General features: G+C 52.2%; 2 protein-coding genes across 2 annotated transcripts; both read right to left on the reverse strand.

Moving 5' to 3' along the window:
- Positions 1-9,262: 9,262 nt before the first annotated feature.
- FFAR3 (free fatty acid receptor 3) lies at positions 9,263-11,152 on the reverse strand. The gene is given in 2 exon segments (XM_049621061.1): positions 9,263-9,811; positions 9,814-11,152. Coding segments are annotated over 2 exon segments (1,098 nt in total). The 5' UTR covers positions 10,810-11,152; the 3' UTR covers positions 9,263-9,709.
- Positions 11,153-13,871: 2,719 nt separating this feature from the next.
- Positions 13,872-15,634, reverse strand: FFAR1 (free fatty acid receptor 1). The gene has a single exon (XM_049621063.1). The coding sequence runs from the start codon at positions 15,373-15,375 to the stop codon at positions 14,413-14,415; it is 963 nt and encodes a 320-aa protein (XP_049477020.1). The 5' UTR covers positions 15,376-15,634; the 3' UTR covers positions 13,872-14,412.
- Between the last annotated feature and the right edge of the window lie 1,400 nt (positions 15,635-17,034).

Genomic DNA, 17,034 nt, shown 5'->3' on the forward strand with positions numbered 1-17,034 from the left:
GGTCTCCAGCACCCAGATAAGAGCTGGTTGCCACCGATCACATGCTTGCACCATGGTTTCTGCCCTTTCCTGTAACCTGGGTGCCTGTATTACAGCAGTCACGTCTGCAGAAGGGCACAGCAAAAGCAGAGACCTGCGTGGCTTTTTGAAATGTGGGAAGGTTTATCGCCGACGTTATGTACACATATAATATGAGGTGACACAGAGAGGCGAGGTGACGTGACTTTTTTTAATCAACTATTTTTAGAGAGGCTAAATTTACACGCAATAAAAATGCAGCCATTTTAAGCACACAGTTCGAGAGGTTTTGACAAACGTAGAAATCTCTGTAACCCCCTACCCCAGTCAAATTCTAGAACACTTCCATCACTCTCAAATGTCCCTCTGGCATCTTCCCATTCATCCTTCCCCCTTCTCCTCCGTGGCTCCTGGCAACCACTGATCTGCTTTCTCTCAGTACAGGGGTTCTGGGACCAATTCTGAACAGGGGTGGGGGGGATGGCTTCCCCCACACCACCAAGCAATTCTCTAGACACCAGCTGGGTGTCTTGCGATGCAACTTAACTCTCCCTAGAGATAGTGTCACATTCCACAGCTCAAGGGGCTCGGTCCTACAAGGCTACCCTAGCCCCGCGCACTCCGCCGCCATGTCAGACATCAATTGCCGGTCCAAGCTGTCACCTGTGCTTCTGACACACTGGCTACAGTTCGAGGTAACCATGACCCCCTTTTTGGGTTCAGTGAATTTGCTAGAGCGGTTCACAGAACTCACAGATACATTTTACATACGAGATCGCCCATCAGTTCTAAAAGGCCATGACCCAGAGACAGCCAGATGGAAGAGACACATAGAGCAAAGCATGAGATGGGGGAGGCGTGTGAAGCTTCCATACCCTCTCCTAGTGCTCCGCTCTCCCCAAATCTCCACATGTTCACCAAGTGGAAGCATTCTGAGCCCCGCTCGTTTGAGTTCATATGGAGGCTTCATTACACGGGCGCAATTGATTCATTGATTACATAGGCCATTGGGACTGATTCGACCTCCAGCGCCTCCCCCTGTCTCCAGAAGTCAGCAGGTCAGGACTGAAAATACCAACCCTCTAATCCCTCAGTTGGTTCCTCTGGCACCTAGCCCCCACTTTTTAGGTGGGGGTCCAAGAGTCACCGCCGCATAACAAAAGACGGGTTCGTTGCTCTCATCGCTCAGGAAATCCCAAAGCTTTTAGGAGCTCTGTGGCAGGAATGGGCCACCGCTGGACAACTATAATCCTTGGCTGAAGACCAAATACATTTTTTATGATAAATCACAGTGTCAGAGTCAGAGGCTGTATGGTCACCTTTGTCAGCAGTGCGTTACTTTTATTGCCTAGGGGTATGCCGTTGCATGGCTACATCACAGTTTTTACATCCATTCTCTTTTTAAAACAAATTTTTTTTTTTTTTTTTTTTTATTTTTGGGACAGAGAGAGACAGAGCATGAACGGGGGAGGGGCAGAGAGAGAGGGAGACACAGAATCGGAAACAGGCTCCAGGCTCCGAGCCATCGGCCCAGAGCCTGACGCGGGGCTCGAACTCACGGACCGCGAGATCGTGACCTGGCTGAAGTCGGACGCTTAACCGACTGCGCCACCCAGGCGCCCCAAAACAAAATTTTTTTTAATGTTTATTTTTGAGAGAGAGAGAGAGAGACAGAGCACGAGCAGGGGAGGGGCAGAGAGAGACGGAGGCACAGAATCGGAAGCAGGCTCCAGGCTCTGAGCTGTCGGCACAGACCCCAACGCGGGGCTTGAACCCGTGAACCGCAAGATCATGACCTGAGCCGAAGTCGGACGCTTAACCGACTGAGCCACCCAGGTGGCCCCACATCCTTTCGCTTTTGATGGTCACCTGCACCATTTCCCGAATGGGGTTAGTATGATCAAAGCTGCTGTGAATATTTCTGTACAGTCTGCGTACACGGGGTTGCTCTCCTCCTCCTGAGTGACACCTAGGAAGCCATCGCCGGGTTGTGAGGTCAGAAGTGATGCCTCCAAAGCCCCTGTGCGTCTCTCTTGTCCCGGAGCCTGGCCGGATGCCTCACCAGGCTGGCTGGGGTCCGGCTGGCGTGCAACAACAGCAGCGAGCGCTGCCACTACCCCCACCCGGGGCCCAAGCTTGCTGGCCTGTTTGTTCAGTTCGCTCTGCAGTGAGCTTTCCTGTTTACATCTTTTCCAGCTGACCTTTTGATTCACAGCATATAATTTGATTGTTTTCCGAAGGATAAACAAACAATGAGTTATTTTGAAGGCGGTTTCTAGGGTGTTGGGAAGAGGAGGTTTGTGCTCTAAGCACCAAGAACCACTAGGAAACAATTGCCAGAAAGGGGAGGGGGGTGCAGGGACACGGTAAGCAGCAAGCCCCTGATTGTGGGCATGAATTGTTAAGTGGTGAATTAGACATCCAGGAAATCATCTCCTCATCTTCATGTAGCCATTACCTGTGGTACAGTGACTCCACAGGCAGGAAGACTGGGTAGCTCTCCTGTTTCTAAGAACACCGATTGGGGCCAAGTGTCCTTCCACAGGACATCGCTCACGATCCCCATCCCCATTCATTCAACACTCTCTTGTTTCCATGGCAATCTATGTCCCATAATAAGCACGGGAATTTTTTTCTTAGTTATTTTATTTATTTATTTTTATATAATTTATTGTCAAGTTAGCTAACATACAGTGTATACAGTGTGCTCTTGGTTTCGGGGGTAGATTCCTGTGATTCATCGCTTACATACAACACCCAGTGCTCATCCCAAGACGTGCCCTCCTCGATGCCCATCACCCATTTTCCCCTCTGCCCCGCACTCCCCCCCCATCAACCTTCAGTTCGTTCTCTGTATTTAAGAGTCTCTTATGGTTTGCCTACCTCTCTGTTTGAAACTATTTTTTCCCCTTCCCTTCCCCCATGGTCTTCTGTTAAGTTTCTCAAATTCCACATATGAGTGAAAACATAGGATATCTTTTTCTCTGACTGACTTATGTCCCTTAGCATAATACCCTCCAGTTCCATCCATGTTGTTGCAAATGGCAGAATTACATTCTTTCTCATTGCCAAGTAGTATTCCATTGTATATATAAACCACATCTTCTTTATCCATTCATCAGGTGATGGACATTTGGGCTCTTTCCATAATTTGGCTGTTGTTGAAAGTGCCAATAAACTCCAATAAACATTGGAGTACACGTGCCCCTATGAGTCAGCACTCCTGTATCCTTTGGATAAATTCCTAGTAGTGCTATTGCTGGGTCATAGGGTAGTTCTATTTTTAATTTTTTGAGGAACCTCCACACTGTTTTCCAGAGCAGCTGCACCAGTTTGCATTCCCACCAGCAGTGCAAAAGTGTTCCCCTTTCTCCACATCCTCGCCAACATCTGTTGTTTCCTGAGTTGTTAATTTTAGCCATTCTGACAAGTGAGAGGTGGTAACTCATTTTGGTTTTGATTTGTATTTCCCTGATGATGAGTGATGTTGAACATCTTTTCATGTGTCTGTTAGCTATCTGGATGTCTTCTTTGGAAAAGTGTCTGTTCATGTCTTTTGGCCGTTTCTTCACTGGATTATTTGTCTTTTGGGTGTTGAGTTTGACAAGTTCTTTATAGATTTTGGCTACTAGCCTTTTATTTATTTAATATGTCATTTGCAAATATCTTCTCCCATTCCATCAGTTGCCTTTTAGTTTTATTGATTGTTTCCTTTGCTGTGCAGAAGGTTTTGATCTTGACGAGGTCCCAATAGTTCATTTTTGCTTTTGTTTTCCTTGCCTCTGGAGACCTGTCTAGTAAGAAGTTGCTGCACCTGATGTCAAAGAGGTTTTTGCCTATTTTCTCCTCTAGGGTTTTCATGGTTTTCTGTCTCACGTTTAGGTCTTACATCCAAGCATGGGAATTTTTATCAATAAAAGGAGAGGAGCTTACAGCCCAGACCATCAGTCAGATGATCCTCAACCTCAAAAAGGGTCCCATCCAGTAGGTGTGTTTTTCATTTTGTAATATGTCCATACAGCCCCAGCCTGTTAGCTGTCGAGAGCCTTCGAATGAGGGGAGTCCTGACATCTTGGTGCCAGGGCTACTGACTGGAGAAATCTCCTCTGAGCCCAGCTAGAATAGGTAAGATAAACACTAGGATTTCATAGCTCCTTCAAAGCAAATAGAATTTAGAGATCCCAGCATCATAAAATAATTTGGAGGAAGAGGAGATGTCACCAAGTGGTGACAGGATATAGGATATAGGATGCTTAGACAGAGGCTTGCTTATCCATTACAGTTAAGATGCGTTTGGCTGCAAGTTAGCGGCTATCTGGCTAATGGTGAGTCAGCTATAGGAATGTTTATTAACAGTGAGTGTGGAGGTGGGGGTCCCAATTCAGCAAGGCCTTTTTGTCCTTCTCCCCCACCACCTTTAGCTTGTTAGCATTCTTCCTCAAGTTTGTGGCATGATGGCCCCCAAATGGCTGCTACAATTCCAAGTATCACATCCTCACATAAAAGTTTCCAAACCAGGAAGCGAGAGGGTAGCTCTTCACACATCTATCTCTTTCAATATGGTTTTCCGGAGACCCCCCCCCCCCCCAGCAGACCTCTTACTGGCTAAAATCGGGTCATTGTGTGTTCTTCCTGAGAGCTAGAATTTTCCTGGCTAGAATTGGGTCATTGTGTGTTCTGCCTGAGAGCAGTCACCAATAAATGGGAACAAGAATGGTGTGGTCAGTGCCATTTACAAACTGACCCTGGGGCTGGGGGATCGGCAACAGGAGACTCTTGATTTGGTTGTCTAAATTCGGTGAAATGAGTCTAAATTCAGTTAAAATCACCTCCCTTCCAAAAATACCCCATTCCGTCTTCTGCAGTATTTACTCTTCCCTCGCTCCACGCTTCCATGGGGGGGGGGGGTGAGCTCTGTGCACCGTCCCACTACCACCAGCTTTCTCCGACTTCATTTCTTCCATCCCATTCTTTTTCTGGAGTGTGATCTCAGTATCCTCTTCTGAGATCACAGGCTGTCATCTTGGTGCCTTGATCTCCCTCCGTCTGGATGGTTTTTTCAGAACTGACTTTAAAAGGAAGTCAGAAGAGGGGCGCCTGGGTGGCGCAGTCGGTTAAGCGTCCGACTTCAGCCAGGTCACGATCTCGCGGTCCGTGAGTTCGAGCCCCGCGTCAGGCTCTGGGCTGATGGCTCGGAGCCTGGAGCCTGTTTCCGATTCTGTGTCTCCCTCTCTCTCTGCCCCTCCCCCGTTCATGCTCTGTCTCTCTCTGTCCCAAAAATAAATAAAAAACGTTGAAAAAAAAAATTAAAAAAAAAAAAAAAAAAGGAAGTCAGAAGACTTTGCAGAGTTTTAGGGGCCACAGATGCCTGTAATGACTTGTTTTTTTTTTTTTTTTTTTTTTTTTTAACCAGAGAGGTCATATCAGAGAGAGGAAGGTAAAGAGTTGAGCGCTTTCTCACACTATTTCACTTTACTTGTTTCCTCCATTGCAAACTCTGCGTCCCACTTCTAATTCTCCTCTCCCAGAATTTACAGCCTGGCTTCTTTCACATTCTTTCTTTTATTGCCACTCTGCTTCCTGCTTTTGGATGATTGTTGCAACTAATTTTGCAGAATCCCAGGATTCTTGCTCACCCCATCTATTCCTACCTCCCAACCCGGACCTGGGCTCCTTTTTGCACCCCCTTCCAGCATCCACATGAAGCAGATTTACCTCTCCTGCTTTGTATTACAGCTTCCCTTGCCCTGCTGGGCGTATTCACAGGCTGAGAGGTCACTTGCTAAAATACCCAAAGACTCGGGGCGCCTGGGTGGCGCAGCCGGTTAAGCGTCCGACTTCGGCCAGGTCACGATCTCGCGGTCCGTGAGTTCGAGCCCCGCGTCGGGCTCTGGGCCGACGGCTCGGAGCCTGGAGCCTGTTTCCGATTCTGTGTCTCCCTCTCTCTCTGCCCCTCCCCCGTTCATGCTCTGTCTCTCTCTGTCCCAAAAATAAATAAAAAAAAACGTTGAAAAAAAAATTAAAAAAAAAAAAATACCCAAAGACTCTGGTCACCGGTGATGTATTTAACTCAGGAAAAGGCATCAAGTCAGCCTGCCTTCCCGTATACCCAGCTTCCTCTCTGCTTCCTGCTTTCCCCTCTGCCCTCCTCTGATGGGGAATTGGTTTATAAATAGTTTGACTTGTTGTGGCACAAGCCTGTAGCAGGTGAACTACTCACTGCTTTGTATTGAACTGTCCTGCCTGTATTGAACTGTCCCTGCCAGTTTCTTAATGATTTTGTGAGTAGGTTTCTGGCCACACTTGGAGATTTAAAACTTCTGGCCTCCTCTCTCTGTCCTATAAGCTAAGCCTTAACCCATGGCCCTGGGAACCTGTGGCAGGGATGAGGCAAGTCTACCCTTCCTCCTACCCTTCTGGGTTGTGCTGCCCTAGGTCTTGCTGAAGGGGGAACCCTTCCTTCTAAAAGGGAAAATCTCCTCCTCCATCATGGCCATCAATGAGCTCCTTTTGTAAACCTTTAAAAACCCGTCTGTTTGTTTTTTAAGTTTATTTATTTATTTTGAGAGAGAGAGCACAAGCAAGGGAGGGGTAGAGAGAGAGAGGGGGAGAAAGAGAGAGTCCCAAACAGGCTTTGCACTGTCAGCACAGAGCCCAATGTAGGGCTCGAACTCATAAGCCGTAAGATCGTGACCTGAGCTGAAATCAAGAGTCAGACACTTAACTGACTGAGCTACCAGAAGCCCCTAAAAATTTGTTTTGTTAACTAGCCAAGTTATATTGCCGAGAAACCTTGTTCTCTAAAATCACAGACTGTCAGAAATTGGCTGTTTGAAATCCTTTCAGTAAGAATGGAGTATCCCTCTGCTGCTAGGAGGATCTGAGCAGCAAAAGCTTTTCAACCCCCAGAGCTTCAGACAAAGAGTTTTCAGACAAAAATCCTACCTTTATCGTTTATTCGTATTTTCCAAAGGAACAGGACCCTGAGTCCGCTTCTCAGCCCAGGCCTGAAATTGACCTCTTTGCATACAGGCCTGCTTAGCTCAGAGCCTGGCAAGCACTGCTTCACTGAAACTTCACCTAAACAGTCCCCTTACCCCAAATTCTACACTAGCCCTGTCTTTTCTCTTGTGAGACGCCCATGCTTCCTCTGGAATGGGGTCTCCTTTGCTCCAGAAGGATAATAAACTTCACCTCATGGGGCTACGGGGCTACGGTTGAGTGAGACAGGCTTTATCACTCTGTGGGATGGGTTCTCTAGCTCATGGATTCTCAGCAGGGCCAACATTGCCCCCCAGAGAGGCGAAAATTAGTTCCAAGGAAGCAATGGTTTGTGGCTTTCAAAGGGCCATGCACACACAGGAGTAGGTATAGAGTGTGTCTGTTGTATTAAAGTTTCACAGGCAGGGAAGAGTAAGGTGCTGAATAGGAAAAAATATCCAAAAAGGCTCCTTGAGAGGACAGAGATACAAAGAAATTTGAGAAACAGTGCTGTAGGTAAATATCGAGTAGCTTTTGGTGTTCATTGTGAGTCAGGTGCCCAATTACTGGCTCTCTTTTGCAGGTAGAACTGTGTTCTTCTGACTGCTGTCTTGGGAGATCCAAGCTGGCTTGACCTCTTCCGGCATCCCCAGAATTTCCACCTCCCCCTTGGGGGCCCCCACATGCTTTCTCTGCCAACCGGTGAGAGGGCACGATGCTCATCACTCACACACGTGCTCCCACGCCCTCTGTCTGCCAGTCTCGTTTCTCTGCTTTAGTCCCAGGATACACCTTCCATTCTTCCCTGAACAGCCCTTTCCCTTGGCTTCTGCAAAATCTGGAAAACACTACCGCAGTCCCCTCACCACCACCCAGACAATGGCCCCAGCGTCTGATGACTTTTCACCCTCCCCACCCCTAGCCTTTTGCTTATCCAGACTGGGGAGGGGGTAGTGCTGGGTGATGGTTGGAACCAGCAAAGCCCTCTAAGCTGCCCCTTATTCTTCACGATAAACCCTGAGGAAAGGGTCAGGCTCCTATTGTTCTTGGCTTTCTCTAGAATGTGGAGTTTCCAACTCCTTTTTGTCCCCAGTTGGGTCCTTGTTACCAGTTTTGGAGTCGCAGGACTCCCTGTCACCCTTGTTCCCTTTCTGAACCATGTAGACTCATATTTATATTAACTTCTTAGCTTCCACCAGGGACTGAGTTCCTTGGGACAGAAGATGAGTCACAGGTCAGAGAGACAGCTCAGGCCTTCATCTCTGCACCGAGATGATGGCTCTCTCCTTCCACCTGAAACCCAATCCCTCACCCACAGCCAGCCCTCATTCTCCAGCGACCTTAACCCCAGCAAGAAAGCAGATGCTAATATTAAAAGTCCTTGCCGTTCTCAGCCCAGCCACCTGCACACAGTTCTCAGCCCAGCCACCTGCACACTGTGGGTGCACAACAAATGTTTTTGAACTAAGGCCAAGTGGGTGCCAACACGTGCCCACGTGTCTCTGGTTGCCTTGCTGGGCGAGGAGGCTCTAACCGACTGTTTCTCATGCACCACTCCTCAGGAAGAAAGGCAAACTTACTAAATGGTCACATCTCGCTAAAAATAGCTAAGAGTATGCATCTATCTTTGAAGTCAACTGTGCTGACTAATTTATTTTTTCAAGTGGGTTTCTAATAAAGAATAGGGGAAGGGGACTTAGCAACGCAGACAGCTGAGCTGCTTTGCATGTAGTTCCAGTTTTCCTCGTGGCCTGTTTACATTTGTCCCGGCCACACTGGCTCACTGGCTCTGGAAGCCAGACTAGGCATCATCCATATGGCATCATACGGATGATACGCAGCTGGAGTCAGGAGAGCAGAGTGGGTGAGGGGCACGGGACTCCGAGTCGGCTAATTCCAGCCTCCAGTCCTGCTTCGGTCACTTACTGGCTGTAGGATCTCAGGTAGAAGGCTTCACCTGCGTGGGCCCATTCCCTCGTGTATAAAGTGAGTTATTCTCACTTGCTCATTTAATAACAGTACCTGCCACAGGGTTATCGAAGAAGATAACGGGTCAGGCCAAGTCCTTCCCCTAAGTGAGCTGGTATTTTTATGCCTCCAACCTGGATCCTCTCCCGACATCTAGGCATCCTATGGTTTAGCCCTTTCCCTCTGGAGTCTGGGTGTTTTATCCTTCCATCCATCAATCCCACCTGATGCAGATACATCATAAACAACAACAAAAAAAAAAAAAAAAAAAAAGAATAAGGAAAGACCATTCTCTTTTGCTTGCTACCAAATTTATTGGTAATTTTTCTACTATGATTTTTCATAAATGTCCCTAAAAGTCTGAATTTACTGAACAATGGGAACCTTCTGTGAGAGCAGGATGCTCCCTGAAGCCTGGCCTGTGTCCCCACTCTCACCCTGCTGGGTAGGAACAGCTCTGAAGGGTGGCTTCTTCCACTGCCTGGCACATCTCTCAGGCCTTCGTCACTGCTGTCGATTCCTCCTCCGTCACCTTAAGGAAAGCCCAGGAGCTGGCCGTAGGGGCTCCCGCTTCTCTGGTGCCCACCCTCCTCCTGTTTCCCAGGGCTGAATCCCTAGGGGGCAGGGATGGGAAGCGAGGGCAGTTGGGTGAGACCGAGAGAGCCGGGCTTGGGTGAGCACAGCCTGGTGCTCAGTCACGTCAGTCCCCAGCCCCCTGCTCCCCGGTCCTGCCCGACTTGAGCTACGAGAGTCCCCGCCAGGCCCCTCGGCAGCCCAGCCTGCTCCACAGCCCTCCAGGAGTCTCCCTCCTGTTCTCTACGTTGGACAGCTCCCCCGGCTGCCCCCCTCCTCATTCTTGTCCTTCAGTTGCATGCTGTCCTCCTGCCTCCAAGGGCCCCAGGCCCCCGTCAGCCTCCTCAGCAGCCCCTGAAAGTCAGCCTGAAACCCAGAGGATGAAAAGTAGTAGACAAGTGGGTCGACGCAGGAGTTCAAGGTGCTGAGGAGCAGCACGTAACTTCTCCACGCCGGGCTTTCGCCCTGGATGTAGCCCACGACGTGGGACACGTTGTAGGGCCCAAAGCAGACGAGGAAGTTGAGCAGCGTGGCCACCACGAGCCCAACCACCCTCCTCCGCCGCCGGTGGTTGGTGCCTCTGCTGAGCACCCACACCAGGTGGCTATAGCAGTAGACGGTGATGAGCAGGGGCACCCCAAAAAGGACCACAGCCATCTCCAGCCTGACGGGCAGGAGAATCGCCAGCTGGTCCTTCTGGAACTCCAGGTAGCAGGTGCCGTTGGTGGCCTTCCCGGAGAATTCCATCACGTAGACCACGCTGCAGTGAGCGGCGGCCAGGAGCCAGCAGGCCCCGCTGACCAGGCCGGCCTGTCCCGGCCTCGGCCGGGCCTTGTACCACAGCGGGTAGGCCACGCTGAGGAAGCGTTCGACGCTCACAGCTGCCAGGAAGAGGGAGGTGAGGTAGAGGGTGGTGAAGAAGAGGGATCCGGAGAGGGGGCAGAAGATGAAGGGCAGGGGCCAGCGCATGCCGTTGGCCGCCTCCACCATGCGGAAGGGCAGGAAGAGCAGCAGGAGCAGGTCTGAGAGCGTCAGGTTGAGCAAGAGCACGTCCACAGCCACCGGGCGGCGCCGCAGCTTGCCCACGAAGATCACCAGGGCCGCCAGGTTGAGGGGCAGCCCCACGAGGAAGGTGAAGAGGTACACGGAGAAGTAGAGCCAGTGATTGCCGGGGGAGAAGGACCGGGCCAAGCTGGTGTCCATGGTGATGGCCACTGGAGAAAGAGGAGGACGGAGGTGGCAGTCTGGGTGGGGACCTTGGTGCCCCATGCCGACAGCATCTCGACCGTTGGCAGGGAACACTGTCACCGCCCCGACTCCCTCATTGCCCCCCTGATGCTTTCCTCGGCAACGTCAGCCCGCCTGTCTTCCTGGTCATACCCTGTCGCCTGTCCCTTCCCCGAGAAAAGCAAGCGCCGAGCCTCCCCCTCCAGACCCCCCCAGAGCCCCGTGCTCACCTGCTTATTTGAGAACCCAACTGCTTTTCCCCCAGCACCTCGCCGGCTCCTCTAGAGAAATATAGTTAGCTATTTATCTGGCAGAACTGATAAAGACAGATGACCTCATTCACCATTGGGCAATCGCACAAAAGATGCCTTTTGCTCCATCACGAGCACCGCGCGAGTATGCAAAATGAGGAGCAAATTCCACCGCGGCGTGCTCTCCGGCTGCCTCGGAGGGGATGCTCTACCCAGCCCCGAGCCGACCTCATCTTCCCCTCCCTGATCCTCCACTTGAATTGCATCTGCTTCTCTGGAATGGCGGTCATCCAACTTGCCTTGTAAGGGCAGGAAGCACGACGCAGTGATGGAGGGCCCGTGCTCCGGAGCCAGAGCCCGGGTGCGATTCCGGCTCCGTCACTAACTCTGGGATTTGGGGCAAGTGACCCAAACTCTCGACCTCTGCTTTCTCGTCTGCAAAGCAGGGATAATCACAGTACCAATTTCGTAGGGTTTTGTTAGATTAAGGCATTGCTACTGCCTGTCGAGTGCTGAGAAGGGAAGCGGGCATGTTATGGTAAGTACTAACAGATGTTAGCTGCCAACATCGCAGCCATGGGTGTGGGCTTGTCTCTGGGGTGATGGGAATAACAACAGCACTAATAATGATAATGATGATTGAGGGGGCACGTAATCCGTGGCAGGCACTCTGCTTCTGAGGGCATCGCCAACCTGCCCTTCGCCTCACAGTGGGGAGGTGACTCACTGCTACAGCCTGTTAAGCATCACCAGCAGGGTTCAAACCGAAGCTCTGTCCAGCTTCAGAGACTTCTTCTTTATGTATTCATTCAAATATTTATGGAACATAATGAGATACCATTCTGTACCCGCTGGGATGGCCACAAGCAAAAAATTAGATAATACCAAGTGGCGGGGAGGATGTGGAGGAATGAGAGTCCTCATACTTTGCTGGTAAAAATATAAAATTGTAGGGTGCCTTTGGGAAGCGGTTTCTTGAAACAGTTCACATAAATCTACCAAATAACCCAGCTCCACTAATAGGTATCTACTTGAGCAATGTTCATAATGGCCCCAAAGTAGAAACATCCCCTGGTGGCCCATCAGCTGGCGAACGGATCCACCATGTGGGCATATCCACGCGATGGAATACTCTTTGGCGATAGGAAGGAACGAAACGCCCAGAATATGGGTGAAGCTCAAAAACATTATGCCACGGGAGACAAGCCAGACATAAAAGACCATATATCGTATGTTTCCGTTTATATGAATTGTCCAAGATAGGCGACTTTATGGAGACAGAAAGTAGAAAGTAGATTGCCGGTTGCCTGGGGACGTAGGGGGAAATGGAGTCAGCTGTAAACGAGCAGGAGGGCTCTTACCGGGGTGACGACCGTGTTCTAACCTGGATTCTAGTGATAGGTGCAAGGCTTAGTCAGTGTACTAAAAACCCTTGACGTGTACGCCTGAAATGGGTGGATTTTATGATACGTAAATTTTATCTCAAGTAAGTTGTTAAAAATGGTGAGCAAAACAAGGATGTTGCTGCTGTGGGTCTGGTGGTGGTGAGCTCTAAGGGGATTGAGTGGTAGGAGGGTAGTACAGACTAACAGAGGCAGAGAACCACTGGGGAGGCCCTTCAGGCAAACAGAAAGGCAGGTGCACAGGCTAATCTGCTGGGGGCGCCTCTAGAAGGCTTAGGGCTGACGGGGTGGGGGTCACCAGGGTGCTGGGGGGCGGATCACGTGGGGCGTCGTGGACCCTCGGGAGGAACTAAATTCCACCGCCAGATGGAGGAGGTGCAATTCTCCGGAACAAGTGGCCCAGCACCAGCTGGAGCTCCGGAGCGGTGGGAGAGAGCGTCCCTGGCTTTATGGGAAGGCGCAGTGAGGCCGCTTGTGCTCAGGAGTTCGGGCTTTTACTGAAATTCTCTGCTGTCACCGCTGTGCAGGGAATAAACTTGTTTCTTGCTTCTGCGGAGCCCCGGGCAAGTTAGGTAACTTCTCTGGTCTGTTTTCATGTAAAACAGATAATGAAATTTTCTTTGGAAGGCTCTTGCGAGCATTCATTCGTTTGGCAAACACTTCCTGAGAACCCGCTACTACGTGCCAAGCTCCCTTCTAAGGTGCTGGGGGCAGATCAGCAAATGAAATCCCTTGCCCTTGTAGACACTGAAGCATAAAAAGAGGTAGCTTGTATACACCAGCGCGTGCACGCCAGGCACGTAGCTACCCGCTCTGTAGCACAGGCTATGCTCACGGCGTGATCGCCTTTAGAGGAACAAGTCTGCTTCCTGCATCTTGCCTCATCAGAGCAGGTGCCCAGATGTTTGTCTCCTCCATGACCACTCTCCTCTCCCTGCTCTCACGGGTTCAGGGTGCCACTGTTTGCCTTTGCAAAGTGGACCACAAGGATGGGCGTTCACACTGATACCTCAAGTTCTTTCATATGTCCCCTGACCCTCGGGGGTCCTGCCTTGAAGGATCGCATCACGCGTCCACCCCTTCCTTGCTGTAGAGCCTCAGGAAAATTCCTTAATCCTGCAAAATGAAGATGATAATAATACTTGGCTCCAGGCCCATAGCTAACTTAAGGAGCACCTTTGTACAAATTAGGAAAAAGCACCCCACTCCAGGCGGTAGCGCCCTCCACCGAGGCGCCCTGCTTGAGGAGTGGGTGATATCTTTGTTCAAATTAGAATAACGTGCTCCTTCCTCTGGATGGAAGTAGTCCCATGCCGGGCACATGGATCGGTGAGCACAGCACAGGCTAGACTTTAGTCAATGTTTGTCCGTCTGCCTGGCACTCTCGTGCAGTGAACAACCTGCCCATCTGTACGGCAGCTGCGTAGCCAAATCAAAGGATTGTGTGAGTATGAAATGGGACAACACTTGTAAAACACTCGCCCTGGTGACTGTCCCATATCAGGGACTCTATTTGTTAGGGACTCTTCTTGGTGTGGCTAGCATTTTCTCTCCCTGCGGAAGCGTCTTTTCCTACCAACTTCCTGTTCACAGTTCCAGTGCTGCCCTCTTGTGAGTGCAAAACGGCATAACAGTGTCAGTATCTTGCCTCCTGCCTCTCCTCTTGTCCAGAAATTAAAATATTCTCTCCTAGGAGATGTTTGGGGAACAGCATCCCCCCGAACGTACCATCAGTGTGGCATTTCCTCTAGACTGGAAGAGAATTTCTGTAGCATTGGCAGGTGGGCGCGAGGAGAAGAGGGACAGGCAGAGGTGGGGAGTCACGCTGATGTACGCGGAGGCAAGCTTACCTTCCTCCTGTGACCTGGCCCCTGGCTTCCGTCTTCCCTCCACTGGGATGCGGTCTTCGGCCAGGCTCAGTTCTTCCCATAAGCGGTTCCAAGGGTGCTTCCAGGCAAGGCCGCCCTGCAGTTCCTTCGGCGCAGTCCCCATCAGGGGCCTGCGAGAGCAGCCGGCCTCCCCTGCTCCATGCCCCTTCTCTCCAGCGGCGGCTGCTGCTTCTGGGATGTCCCTCCTTTCGTTCTCGCCACACTTGTCGCCCGGCCGGCACCCCCTCCCAGGTAGCCAGTCACCAACGGGTTGAGCACCACACTCCAGGCACCCGTGATGAGCCCCAGTTTCCGCCAGCGGCCGCCCGTGTCGGGGTGCAGGAAGGCAGCCACGTTGGAGGCGTTGTAAGGCCCTAAGCAGAGCAGCAGTGTGAGCAGAGCCCCGCCGGCCACCCAGGCCGCCCTCAGCTTCCGTCTGTGGCTCAGGCCTGACCGGGCCAGTGCCCGGAGGCAGCCCACGTAACAGAAGGCTGTGATGGTCAGGGGGAGGAAGAAGAGCAGGAGAGAAAGGCTGAGGCGAGCAGGGCCCGCTGAGGCCGGGTCCCAGGCCTCCAGGCAGACCGGAGAGCCGTTCACTGGCGTGTTGACGCCCAGGGAGCTGTTGGTATTGTCCGTCCAGCCTCCTGGAGCCTCCAACCCAAAGACCAGCCCCAGGTGACAGAGGACAAGGGCCCATATGGCCACACACACACCCCAGGAATAACGCGGCCTCCGGGCAGCTTGGTACCCCAAGGGGAAGGCAGCCCCCAGGTAGCGGCCGACACTCAAGGCAGCCAGGAAGCCCCCGCCAGCATAGAGCGGAGCGAAGTGGGCCAGGGCAAAGGCAGGACAGAGCGAGGCCGGCAGAGGCCAGGCGCCCAAGGCCAGGGCCTCCACCGCCTTCAGGGGCAGAGAGGCTGCCAGCAGGAGGTCAGAGCAGCCTAGGTGGAGGGCATAGACAAGGCTGGGGGTGAGGCGGAGCCGGGCATGGGACACGGCGCCCCCAATGGCCAGGGCGTTGAGTGGGAAGCCCAGTGCAAAGGCGGCCACGTAGAGGGCGAAGGAGAGCTGTGGGGGCAGGTCCATGGGGCCAGGGCTGGCCTCCACGCTCCTGGCCTCCACTCGCTCCCCAGCCTCGGCTAGGCCCGTGGAGGGATGGGGGGATCGGGGGCTTCTGGGATCACAGACTGCTAGGGTATTAGAAGCCGTCCTGTGGGATAGCAACTGTCTCAATGAGGGAGGCCCACGGAGAGAAGCGGCTCCAGTTAGCAGGTGAGCCCGAGTGAGGAGCGAGGACCGCTAGCCCTCAGTCCTCTGCTTTCTTCCCACCGTATCCTCTCTTAAAACACCATGGAAGCGTGCAGGTCCCATCGGAGGGAGAGCCTCCTGATTTCTGAGACTGGGGAGAGAAAAGGTAGAAAATTAGAGCCGGGTCCCACTGTGTGTGTGTTTTTCCTAGGACTAAGTCTCCTGAGTCCACCCTTCTCCCCTAATTCCCTGGGAAGAGAACCAGCTGCCCTCCCACCCCCAGGACCATGGAGAGCCTGCCCCGCAGACAGTGGAGTGGGGGGGGGGGGGTGTTGTCAGGATTTGGGTAAGGTGAAGGCTGTGGTAAAGGGCAGGTGAGGTGGGGCGCCAGGGCAGAGCCAGGGCAAGTCGGGTCCCATCAGTGCCACAGAGAATGACCTTGACCAACCTCAGGGAGCATCCTAAGCAGGTAAACTGGGGGGTCTGGGGAAAAACCGCTGTGGGGAGAGGAGCCACAGAAAGAGGGACTCACCTCTTGGTGCTGCCAGATGTCTCTGAGGCTCAGGAGTCCCCCTCGATGGCCTGAGGGAGGGTGTCCAGGATGGGCAGTGAGCCGGAAGGGAGAGGAGGGCGGGGTGGCAGGGCCATTAGCCTGAGGCACCAGCAGCCTGGCTGAGCAGCTAATGGGGCATCTCAGGCAGGAGCTGAGGCCAAGAGGTGAGGGTCCAAACAGCTGATGCAGACACAGGAAGGGGACAGCAATGAGGGCTTTTTCTAGGCAGCGTGAGGAGTGTGTAGCTAGTCCCTTAAAGGAGCAGGGTTGTTGGGGTACGACCAGACCACGGCTTGTTCAGACCCGCTGTGGGCGCTGGCTTCTCTCCTCCTGGGTGAGGCCGTGGGCAGGCCCCAGCCTTTTGGGCTCACTCGTAGATAAAAACTTTGGTGGTCCACACCGTGTCTGGGGACTGATATGTGGGAAAATGAAGTAATCATTTCAAGGTGTTTCCTCTGCCCTCCCTGGACCCACACAGGCTGTGAGCACATTTTGGGAGGAGAGGGCTTCTCTGTTTTCCCTCTCCTCTCCCTTCTGGCTTGATGACGGTAGTTTCTGACCCTTCCTTCTGGCATTGGCAGGAGCGGGGAGGAGGACAGGCAAGGGACGAGCCTCATTTGGTGGCGCTGAAGTGCTGGGCTGCGGTCCCCACACTGCCTGTCTCTGGGGCACTGGGAGGGACCCTGGGAGGCACTCACTAAGGCCTGGATGGCGTGAGCCTCCCCCTGGCAATCGCCTCCAAAGAAATGATCGAATTCCCTTTCCGGACTTCAGTCACTAACGCCCCCCGTCCACGTCCTACATATGTGGTCCAGCACCTCCCTGGGGGTGTAGAAGAATTTGCCACCTGTTGTTTGTTATTTTGTCTTTGGGAAGCTGACAGAACCAAGGAAAAATCAGAAGGAGGGCCATTTCCTCTCCCGTGACAAGCCTTTGGAGAGGAG

The sequence above is a fragment of the Panthera uncia genome, assembly GCF_023721935.1.
Source record: "Panthera uncia isolate 11264 chromosome E2 unlocalized genomic scaffold, Puncia_PCG_1.0 HiC_scaffold_19, whole genome shotgun sequence".
NCBI lineage: Eukaryota > Metazoa > Chordata > Mammalia > Carnivora > Felidae > Panthera > Panthera uncia.

Excerpts from the sequence above, each read along its gene's own strand:
- FFAR1 (XM_049621063.1), bottom strand. The coding sequence starts at position 15,375 with ATGGACCTGCCCCCACAGCTCTCCTTCGCCCTCTACGTGGCCGCCTTT.